Below are 12548 nucleotides of genomic sequence, written 5' to 3'. Positions count from 1 at the left end.
TCTTTCTAGTTTCTTGGTCAAGTTAGAACTCTTACAACCCCTGCAGCACTGTCATACACATCCAATATGACAGATTATCAAATTTGAGAGGCCCCATAGAGATTGCTATTACACGTCTCTCTATGAAATGTCTGAAATCTTTTAGGTAGCTGTGAATGTATTACAGATAAGGATGCAGAAATGGCTGCTGTGTCATGCTAATTACGATGCGAGAGGGGCACAATCTGCTCATTTTGCGATGGCACGAGACAGTGGTCTTTGGGGCTTGTGTTAATATTCCTCATCATGTTCCATTAACACTGATGGAGCTGTGAAGGCCCTGAGATGAGCTTCTTTGGGTGTAAATTAATGACTTTGATAGGGACAGCGATCATAGGGACAGTCCCATATTTTGATGCATAGGGTAGAGGGAGAGAGATGGAGAAGATAGAGTTGTTACAGTGCCTTGCAAAAGTATTCATCCCCCTTGGCATTTTTCTTATTTTGTTGCATTACAACCTGTAATTTAAATTGATTTTTATTAGGATTTCATGTAATGGACATACATAAAATAGTCCAAATTAGTGAAGTGAAATGAAAAAAATAACTTGTTTCAAAAAATGCTAAAAAATAAATAATGAAAAGTGGTGCGTGCATATGTATTCACCCCCTTTGATATGAAGCCCCTAAATAAGATCTGGTGCAACCAATTACCTTCAGAAGTCACATAATTAGTTAAATGAAGTCCACCTGTGTGCAATCTAAGTGTCACATGATCTCAGTGTATATATACACCTGTTCTGAAAGGCCCCAGAGTCTGCAACACCACTAAGCAAGGCGCACAACCCAGCAAGCGGCACCATGAAGACAAAGGAGCTCTCCAAACAGGTCAGGGACAAAGTTGTGGAGAAGTACAGATCAGGGTTGGGTTATAAAAGAATATCCGAAACTTTGAACATCCCACGGAGCACCATTAAATCCATTATAAAAAAATTGAAAGAATATGGTACCACAACAAACCTGCCAAGAGAGGGCCGCCCACCAAAGCTCACGGACCAGGCAAGGAGGGCATTAATCAGAGAGGCAACAAAGAGACCAAAGATAACCCTGAAGGAGCTGCAAAGCTCCACTGGGGAGATTGGAGTATCTGTCCATAGGACCACTTTAAGCCATACACTCCACAGAGCTGGGCTTTACGGAAGAGTGGCCAGAAAAAAGCCATTGCTTAAAGAAAAAAATAAGCAAACACGTTTGATGTTCGCCAAAAGGCATGTGGGAGACTCCCCAAACATATGGAAGAAGGTACTCTGGTCAGATGAGACTAAAATTGAGCTTTTTGGCCATCAAGGAAAACGCTATGTCTGGCGCAAACCGAACACCTCTCATCACCCCGAGAACACCATCCCCACAGTGTAGCGTGGTGGTGGCAGCATCATGCTGTGATGATGTTTTTCATCGACAGGGACTGGGAAACTGGTCAGAATTGAAGGAATGATGGATGGCGCTAAATACAGGGAAATTCTTGAAGGAAATCAGTCTTCCAGAGATTTGAGACTGGGACGGAGGTTCACCTTCCAGCAGGACAATGACCCTAAGCATACTACTAAAGCAACACTCGAGTGGTTTAAGGGGAAACACTTAAATGTCTTGGAATGGCCTAGTCAAAGCCCAGACCTCAATCCAATTGAGAATCTGTGGTATGACTTAAAGATTGCTGTACACCAGTGGAACCCATCCAACTTGAAGGAGCTGGAGCAGTTTTGCCTTGAAGAATGGGCAAAAATCTCAGTGGCTAGATGTGCCAAGCTTATAGAGACATACCCCAAGAGACTTGCAGCTGTAATTGTCGCAAAAGGTGGCTCTACAAAGTGTTGACTTTGGGGGTGGGGGGGGGGGGGTGAATAGGTATGCACGCTCAAGTTTTCAGTTTTTTTGTCTTATTTCTTGTTTGTTTCACAAGAAAAAATATTTTGCATCTTCAAAGTAGTAGGCAAATCAAATGATACAGATGCTCTACCATTGCATGACTCTACAGATGTGAGAAATCCAATCATTGTTGTGTAACACCTGAGTTTATCAGAAACCCTAGAGTGTGCAAGATATGGAGACTGAAGCAAAAGACCCCAGGCCATAAATGATGTCAGCCACAGAGCTGAAAGAAGATGAGAGTGCATTACTTCAATCAGGAAATGGACTGATAGCCAAGAAAAGGTCCCCACAGATGGAAACTCACCTGCTTGGTTTAGGACAGGTGTAATGTATACACACACCTTGTCACAGAAGCTGCTCAGTTTTTATTAGGGTCAGTTGTCATCATCACTGTGTTCCTGTGAGAAGGGAGGATGAGACTAAGAGGGGGGAGATGCTTCCACAGAGATGCTTTTAGTTCTATTGTTTGTGTGTTGTTTAATTGTAAAATTGTGTGACTGTTCTTGTCTATCAGTGTTTTGTTACTTGGTGTGTTTTATATTTTTGTTTGTGGACCCTAGGAAGAATAGCTGCAGCTTCTGCAAAAGCTAATGGGGTCCCAATAAACCAATAATCCAAGATGCCACTGAATATCATCCTGTCATTCAATAACCAGGTCACAGTGACTCAGTCTCTGGATGAAATACACCAATGGATTACGCTCTGATTTCATCAATACATTTTCTCTTTTTAGGGCTGAAATGTCTTGAGTTCATATGTGTAACCTTGATGTCAATGCATGATTTTACACAAATATCTGAGTTAGGATTTGGTCCTTACAGAATACATTTCCAGAATCTGCTGCGCTGTGATAGCAAACTTTCTGAATACAATTCAGATCATATCATTGTGTACTGTATTATCTTGCTTTAATACATTAAACAGGTAGATTTTCCTATATGGAAACACTGTAGGTGTGGAACGACCCACACATACTTTCGTTTTTCAGCTGCAGAGGATGTTAGTGTTAGCCAGTGAATGAAATATCCCACATGAAAGTGGTTGGCACAATTTTCCTCTCTTTGTGACTCATTTGTCAACAGAGAGGTTTCACACCCTCATGGTTATCAGTCAACCTCTTTTTAAATGTATGTGGATTTTGTCCCCATACATCAATATCAGTTATTATAATTTCCTTGTAAGTAAATTGATTAAATAGCCATAGACATTTTGCCATAACTAGTCTTCAAGGATATATTTTTTTGATGTATTGATTATTGATTAAAGCTGATTGTTTGAGTGATGTTATGTTTTCCATGTATGTTTTAGAGAAAGTGGAAACGGTGGCTGTTGGCCGTCTCCATGCTTGTCTATTGCTCAGAGGTGCCGGAGAGTCAAATTCCCTGTGTTTCTTCATCCTCTATGAAAGTACCTCAAAACCAGAATGTATTTAACAGAAAGTCACCCTGTGGTATTGTCTCACATGTTCTCTCACTTCCTTCACACTTTTGGCCCTTCATTTCCTCATGACTTTCACTGCTGTGATATTTCGCTAGGTCCTCCCTCACATTGACATTAGGGTATCGTTCCGTGTCACAGCCCAAACCTCATTTCCTCCCCCAGACTATTTCCACTTGATCTGAAAACGAATGGTATACTATGGAGGCGTAATAAACTGTGAAAGCATGTCACTGTTGTTCCTGACCTGTACTGTTTTGAACTTGTTAACCACAGGACATTGCAGATATGAGTGGACCCCTGATGGCATTTAGATTATTTTGGGAAATTTACAGATATTTGGTATTTGATGTTTTCATATTTGTAAGTTACATCCCCCCACTTCCCCACTCCCCTCTCTATTTCGCTCTCTCTCTCTCCCACACACACACCGGCTGTTGTGAGGTCGTCACCCAGCTCTGGGGTGAAACGTGATCAGCCACAGTTCTCCTGTTGTGCCGCCAGCACCAGCCAGGGACAACACACTTCCCAGAGGGTGAATGTGGCTCTCTCGCTCTCTTTCTCCTAATCAAGCCTCTGTATCTGAGGATCCATCCAGTCATTACTGGTCAGAGGCGGTATGGCGTGTGCTGAGGCTGCTGCCAAAGTACCACCAGGGGTATCACATGGCAGGGGGTCAGCCTTGATACAGACCCTGAGGAGACGTAGCTCTTAGGGCTCACACAAAGCCTTTACAATCACTCCTGGATGGTCATTTAAGCAACTTTTATGTTTTAGGAACCATTGAATCTGAGATTAGGCATTTTTTTCTCCATTAGCTTTCATGTTTTTTGTCCTGTGCTTTGTCATGTATCTACATACTGTATTTGCGGATTTTTTTTACTGAACTCCTTGTGTGGTTACTGATACATTCTGAGAAAGGTATTTTTGTACTGACATGGCTTTTGTCAAGCATTAAGCAGCCATGCAGCCCCCCCCCCCCCCCCCCCCCCCCCACACACACACACATACACACACACACTCATCTATTCTGCAGCCTGTCCATGTTTGACCATGAATGAATGCTGGGCAGGCGTGTTAGTTCTCTACACACACTGACGGACTGCTGGGGGTTATTCCTGGCCAGAGCAACAGTGTATGTTTCTGTCACATGGCTGCTCGGCTAGCTAAACTGTCTGTTACCATTCTAAACTGGGCTGTGGTGGTGACTCACCCTGGGCTGGCTGGGCTCCGACCAACACAACGCTGAGCTGTGGGAAGTTATGATTCACTCCTCCTGCTCCCTCCATTTAGTTCACTTTAGTTTAGTTACCACCACACACCCAAAATACTCTACAGCCTACTACGCTATGACAGGGCTCTCCTCTGACTGGCTGGTTAGCATGGACAGACTGCTTCTCTCCTGCACCACCATGCATTTCTGCTGTTACCTATGGGGAATATCTGCTCTGGCCCACTGAGAGAAAAGGTTTACTAGTCCTAGGGTGTATTTAACTGGAGTCACTGACCCTGACATTTCTGAGGTATGCACTGCATGACTCATGGTTGTGGTGGATGTTAACTGTTTAGTGAGTGTGTTTTTTCCTTTTTTGGAGTATCCATCTATGCAACAAAATACGTTTTTTTTAGGGGAGAAAGTGTATGGGCAACTTTAGTAGAATATAGCTGTGGAGTGGAGACCCAGCTATCTTGGTCTGACTAAGTTTGTGACCCACATTGTGGGTCTATTGTTTGTGCATGACTTTCCCTCTGAAAATGTGTGCGTGTGCATGTCTGTGTGCTGAAGTAGAGAACAAGGGGGAAGTGAGTATTGATAGTCAATGGCCAGAGATGGGAGCCACTGTATCATGTCAGCGTCCGTCTAGAGGGGAGTAGATTGTAACTTACACCACTACTACTACTACTACTACTACTACTACACACACACACACACACACACAGTCTCCCTCTTTTTCCTTATGTCTCGCTGGTTCTTTCTCTCTATTCTGTAGTTAAATCATGACCTATTCATAATAATGGATCTCTCCTCTCCATGATGAATGAATTTCAGATGATGTATGCTCTAACCTAGTCCATCTGAAATTAATCAGGCCCTTTATTAAACAAGCTGGCCGTGCACAGGTCGACTCGCCCTTCAGTTGCGTCTCGAGTAACCCTTGAATATGCAATTTTCCTGTCTGGAGGGCCAGTGTGGAGCTTGTTTGCAGTAAATCCAATTTCACTTGACAATGCCTGGGTGACTTATAGCATTAAAGAAGATTGAGACTTGCACAAACAGTGTTAGGTATGACCTCAGATGACATTATATCATGGGTTTCACTGACCCTCTGAAAGTGAAATCTCCTAACCCTGATTCTGGAACAGAGGTTTTGTTAAACGCAGATGATGATGTCACTGGTGCATTTCCGGCCCCTGGTAATGGACCCTGTTGCCCAACTCCTTTTGCTTTCTCAATGCCACTGGTTTTATGATGTTTCATCCAACCTAATGCCCCTTTTGATGACTAATTATAAAAACAAATGTGTTCGATTTCTTCCCCAATATGTGTTGGAAGAAAGAAGTCAGACATTGATTTCACACATAGCCGTCGAGCTGGGCTATGTGTGTTTTGGTCGAGATCACCTCACATAAAACCCACTTTCATCACCCTCCTTTTCTTATTCTCTCTCACACACACTCCCAATGGACACACACCACACACATGCACACACACGTTGTCGTGAGTTGAAAATAAGACATAATCAGGGCAGGAAGAACACAGGGTGGAGGGATGTAGGGCATAGCAGTTGTCAGTTCTGTATAGTGTACACCACCACCAACATCGGCCTTCAAGTGGGTAGCCCTGAATTATTACTGTTTGTTAATTCATATTTCTCTGCCAGCCCAGAGGAAGACTGGGGCCCCACTCTCTGTGCTCTGTGATAAATAATTTAGAGCTAGTTGCTGATAATACTGCTGGTTTACTTTCGATCAGATCTGCCGATGGCCATGAGGTTGTTTTCTTCCTTCTTCTCACTCAGGGGGCAGCCTTAGATGTGTGGGTGTTTTGATAGATGCAGATGGATTGAATATAGGCTAGCCTCACTTTAAACTACGAATGCCGTGTTATAATATTGCACTAAATTACTCAAAGGTTTATGTGCATTCCCTGTGGAAACTCCAGGTTGAAAAAGGGATACTAGATAATCAACATTTTTTGTTTTGTAAGTTATCCTAGAAAAATAATTGCACTGTAAAAACTGGTGTCGTTTTTATTTCTTTAGATTTGGTATTATGGGTAGGGTTGCAAAGCTACCGGTAATTTACCAAAGTTAATGGAATCTTCAGTAATTTTGGTAATTAACAGAAAATCTATGGCAATCTATCGTAACTTTGGTAATTTATACTTGAATAACTTTTAAAATATATATTAATATATAGTATTCGTTTTTTATATCAGTGTCCATATTGTCCATGAGTTTCTAGTAGATAGACCAAATGGTTCAAGAGAAAATAGCATCTAATCAACAATGGTATTATTTTCAATGAACTTTGCAACTCTTCCAACTATTGACTCTTTTCACAACTCCCACCAGTTTGATGCCAAAACATTGACAACAAATACATATTGACATAGTCAAATAAATAAAAGTGTGTAAAAAAATATATAAAGGATATTTCATGCTGAAACACTCATTTAAACACCAATGGTATTCACTAAGTTAATGGTTTATATTTATGATAATGTTTTACAGCTTTGTCATTACATTTTTTATTTAAAAAATTATCTTATTTAATCATTTCATGTGATAAGGCCACAGAGAGGGCCAGAGTTAATTACAGACACCTGTAATAATCTGAAGTACCCAAAAGGGCCAGTAAATGTCTTGTGATAGATTACATAAAATCCATGAAAGATACCAAAGTTCTGGTAGTTTACTAGTAAACGTAGAAAGTTTCCAGTAATATACCCTCCCTTTGCAACCCTAACTATGGAAGATGATGTGGATCTATGTGGCATTCCTTTGAGTTGAGCTTCCGAGGCTAACCCATTGAGACCAGGGTCTCATTCACAAGGGTGCCCTGATCACAGTAACGTAACAATCAAAAATACGATATGAAACAAAACAGCGATCAATACAATGTACAATTTTATTCATAAAATACAGCACAACACAACATTTAAGAAAAACAATTACATTCCTCAGCTATAAGGATCTCAGTCAATACTTTATCAATACATCCAATTGTAAAGAGTTTTGTAAATTGTTCCAGCAGTGAGGTGCATTAAAACTAAAAGCGGATTTGCCTAATTCGGTGGACTCCCGAGGAAAATTAAGAGTTAACCAACACTGTGAACGGGTTTGGTAACTCATGTTTTTATACTTCAACAATGAAGTTAGCTAAGCGGCTATCACAGCTGTGCTATTTAGTGCTGAGCTTGTTCATTTGAACCGAAGGCAGAGACAGTGAGGCCCAGAGGAGCTGTTCAATATTTAATTATTGATTGTTGTTGCTGAAACAGCTTCATAAGTCATCTACAAAGGGGACTTGGGGGGACCCTCCCACTGTGCCCTTTGTTTAATGTGTTTGTTTATTGCCTTTGTGATGTCACACACACACACAGTTCCTCACTGAGTTGTTGCTCATAATAATAGTGTTGTATCACCAGCTTATTATTTCTCACATCATCTGAAAGACGAATTCTCTTCCGGTTTGTCAGTCTGTTGTACTTTAAAAATGACGATTGATATTTATCTCTAAGTTGATGTCTGATTTTGCAACCTCAGTGTACACTGTAGCCTATTACAATACAGTCACCTACAGGCACACCAAGGCAAAACAATCTTACAACACTTTATATACTGTGTATACCCTGCCAACCTCAATTCACACCCTATTTATTTCACCCAACTAGCTCTACCCTCAGTCTGAACCAGCCAAAGCTCAATTACCTCCAATATGATCCCAGAACTGTGACATGCTGGGAGTGGAACGAGATCGGATGAGAAGGAGGGGGTGAGGAGGGGGATACGCTCTCCTCCCCTGGATCTCATTAAGTATTAACAGTTAGACTCCCAGAAGCCTGGAGTAATGATTATACAGTTTGCTGCCTGTCTGTCTAGAAGCTGTCTGTCTGGCAGACAAATATGATGTTGAAATATGTCATCTACACACAGCAGACAACATGATGAAACAACCTGCAATGGCTTGTTTACAGAAACATTTTTTTTTTTTTATATTCCTCCTGTGTTTGTGGTGAGTTAATGAATTCGACTTCTAAGATCAAGTGTCAAACATAAGATTGATAGCTACTCTAATTCACAAAGGTATTGTAAAGGTATTGTCACTGTTTTGAAGTTATGGCAAATTTCCATTGATATATCAGTGTATTAAAGATAATGAGGGAAGTTTGTGGTTGTCCTGTAAATGAGCAGAGAGAGACAGAATGTGTAGAAGATTCAATAGGTAATGGAAAGGAAACAAGCTCTTTGTCTGTGGCTGATTTGTGGTTTTGTCCAAACGTTTTGTCCTCTTCATTTATCAAACCGATAAAGAGACAATTGTTCTGTTCTACTGCTGGCCTGCTTAGCTCACAGAGACCACGAATGAAATAATCTATGGACTAGAGCAATCAATCTGTTCAATCAAGACTAAATAATGGCATCAGGTGTATTACTGTAATAGTACTAGTCAAATACAGTATGTTGACAACGGGAAAAATATCAATGCTGAAATATATATTTTTACATTTACATTTAAGTCATTTAGCAGACGCTCTTATCCAGAGCGACTTACAAATTGGTGCATTCAACTTAGTTCTGTAATACCTAAAATATTATGAGGAGAGGGACACCAAAGTGGCTTATTAATAATATTTGCAAGCATCACAGTTTATTTATTGAGATACAAAGAAAGGGAATATTATGTTGCTACTGTGAGCCTTTTCTCCCCTAGTCATAAAGGTAACCTGAGGGCAAATAGTAGATGATTTAGAATTCTGAGAAGATTCCCCCCTGGAGTCTGTTCCTCTGCAGCAGGCCCCTGGCTCCAGGCTTTGCACATTAAAACACCGTGACTCAGCAGAAATAAACCCCTCCAAGCCTGATGAGTCCACACACACACACACACACACACACACACACACACACACACACACACACACACACACACACACACACACACACACACACACACACACACACACACACACACACACACACACACGAGTGCACACACACTTACACCCACACACAAACACACACACACACACACACACATCACACACTCCTGGGCTCAGATAGACAGACTGCAGCCTCAGCTGTCTGTAAGCTACAGGAGCTTTAAGTGCTCCAGTGTTGAGATGAGCACAATGAAATGCCTCTGCATTGAACCGCTTTGAATCAATGTGGAACCATATTGAGTGACACTACCTTAGACTTCCTGCACATAATATATTTATTTTCGATGCTTCTATTGTCACATCATATGATTTCCAATGTGCTCTAAAAAAAAGAAACAATTAACGCTTAATCATTGTTGTCTGTAGTGCGCTAGAGCCCTTAACTAATGTCATCGTTGTCCTTTTCTAGGTATCAGCACAACAAGATAATGCTGTTTGTGCTGTAGGCTAGTAATCTCACAAGCCTGCTTCCAAATCTCCATGAACGTCTGAGCTATGAATGTGGGTCAAGAGAGACGGTCCAGAGACTACATGTGTATCCTATTAGGAAATGATCAGGGGATGTATGTCAGGTTGTCTTGCAGAGGTGTTGAATCTAGGATTCTCTGTTGAAGCTAGTGGCGAAGAGGTGATAAAAACATATTTTTTGGTATGTCATTACTGTGGTATGTCCCCTGTCTAACTGAACACTCCAACAGAATACCATTTTGTGCGCTTGTGCGTGCATACATGTGGGCACGTTTGTACGTGTATGGAGGAAAGAGACAGCGTTTTCTTTTCTCCATATTTGTAAAAAAAAAAGTAAAGAAAAAATAAACCTCCAAGCAATTAGGTCCTTTGCATCCTTTGGGTCCATTGACTGTGTATCCAACTAACGTCTTGTCTGTGTGTGTGTGTTCTGCAGGACGGGAGCAGGATGTCTGCAGATGAGAGGGCCCATGCCCACGTCAGGTCCGGGGACGCGCCCATGTACGTGTATGAGTCGACGGTGCACTGTGCCAACGTGCTGCTGAGTCTGGAGGACCAGCGGCGGCAGGACATCCTGTGTGATGTGACGGTGGTGGTGGAGGGGACGGAGATCAGGGCCCACAGGGCCGTCCTGGCAGCCAGCAGCAGATACTTCCTACAGGTGCTGCTGGGACACACACACCCCGAGCAGGAGCCAATCATCAGCCTGTCTGACAAGGTGGGTAATGACCAATCATGTACATGTATATGTATGTATAAAACCCTTAGAAAGCGCTAATAACTTGACTTGACAGACTTTATGCACCCCTGGGCGTGGCCGTTTTATACTGTTATGATGTATTATTACACAGCCCTTCCATTACATTCAGATACCTGCCATAGTGTGGTAAAAAGGATGTGTCAGAAAAGAGAGAGAGAGAGAGAGAGAGAGAGAGAGAGAGAGAGAGAGAGAGAGAGAGAGAGAGAGAGAGAGAGAGAGAGAGAGAGAGAGAGAGAGAGAGAGAGAGAGAGAGAGAGAAGAGAGAAGAGAGAGAGAGAGAGAGAGAGAGAGAGAGAGAGAGAGAGAGAGAGAGAGAGAGAGAGAGAGAGATAATCTTATTGAGTCCTCAAATTCATTATCTTTTGTGTCTGTGTGAGCAGAGAGAGAGAGGGAGAGCTAGACAGAGGGAGAGCTAGAGAGAGAGAGCTAGAGAGAGGGAGAGCTAGAGAGAGAGAGATAGAGGAGAGAGGGAGGCGGCCGGGTAGCATGCTCAGTTGTCACACTGAAACATTCCAATAGCTTGTTTACCTAGTGTTGGCAGGATTCCTGAAAACCCTGTGTGAATTTTCAGAATCAGTGATACGTTATATTTCCGCCGTTTCCGCTGCTATATCTAATCGCGGTCGGAACAGCCCCGGCCCACATCCCAGTGGCTGCCATTAGCATATAATGTCCTAGATCTGTCAATTTGATTCTCTTTGACTCTACCTCATATAGTAATCACTATCAATGCCTGAACCACTTCACAGGTCAAAATCCATCCTCTAGTGACTAGAAAGCATGGCTTATTTCATTTTTTGTTTGTTTAAAAATATATATATATATATTAAGTTTTTAACATTTTACAATCATAAATAATTCACATAAATACAAATCAACTTTCACATCAATACATTTAAGTTCATAATTACATAACATGATTTACAGATTTAATAGTTTCCATAAAAGTTTTTTTTCTTCTTGTTTTTCGTTTCATTTTGGTTTGTAAAATAAATAAATAGTGTTTGAACAAAAATGTTGTTTTATAGTCTTATAGACATCTTGTCTTCCACATTTTACTGTTCATAATGCGTATTATTGTCCACAATATTTGTTTAGTAATGTCAATGCATAATATTGTCCACCATACCTCTTTAGTAATGTCATCCATGTAAGTATCGAAGACACTGTGAAAGACAGACTTGGGATTTATACATACATCAAACCCGATAATTCTCATCAGATCCCATATTTCTTTACTTCTGTAGTATTTCACTAAAAGGTGTTCTAAATTCTCATCATCATGACAATTAGGCATAGGACACTATTTACTTTTGACAAAACAATTCCACTACAGCACACACTGGTAATTGTTTTAAAGAAAAAAAGGGCTAATTAAGTTATACAATCAAAATGTTGACACACAGGTCCATGTATGCACACATGCAAATTAACATGTGCACACACAACACACAAACAAATGCTCAACACACACTATTCCTAACTCTGGCACCTCCCATGATTTTATTTCAAGTAGAATAGCAGCCTACCAAATAAATAACGAATATTGATACCCCATCATTAGGTTCCGTCACAGTATTAAAATCCCTACATGTAATTACTGAATATCTCACACATAAATAGCCCCTAGTTTCATAAATAATATTTTGTTCTTATTTGCATCAGATGCTGTGTATACATTTATCACTCTTATTTTCATTCCTGTAAAGTAGCAGTCCAAAATCAAATAATTGATGTCTGCAAAGTCTGTTATTCTTTTCGATTATTTACTTGGTTTGTCATCTTTCTTTTGAACTTTGCTTTGGATTGGGA

At 41.0% G+C, this 12548-nt stretch overlaps 1 protein-coding gene across 1 annotated transcript in view; it reads left to right on the top strand.

The window, feature by feature from the left end:
* Positions 1 to 12548, top strand: part of LOC311102845 (transcription regulator protein BACH2-like) — a 36170-nt gene that overhangs the window by 14572 nt on the left and 9050 nt on the right. Inside the window, exon 2 of the mRNA XM_084144286.1 lies at positions 10413 to 10694. Coding sequence (XP_084000412.1) covers positions 10425 to 10694 — 270 coding nt within the window. The 5' untranslated portion in view covers positions 10413 to 10424. The remainder of the gene's footprint in view (positions 1 to 10412; positions 10695 to 12548) is intronic.

Source organism: Coregonus lavaretus (genome assembly GCF_964263955.1).
Source record: "Coregonus lavaretus genome assembly, chromosome: 27".
NCBI classification, from domain to species: Eukaryota; Metazoa; Chordata; class Actinopteri; order Salmoniformes; family Salmonidae; genus Coregonus; species Coregonus lavaretus.
Note: the sequence above shows the minus strand (reverse complement) of the source record. Positions and strands in the feature narration are given on the sequence as shown.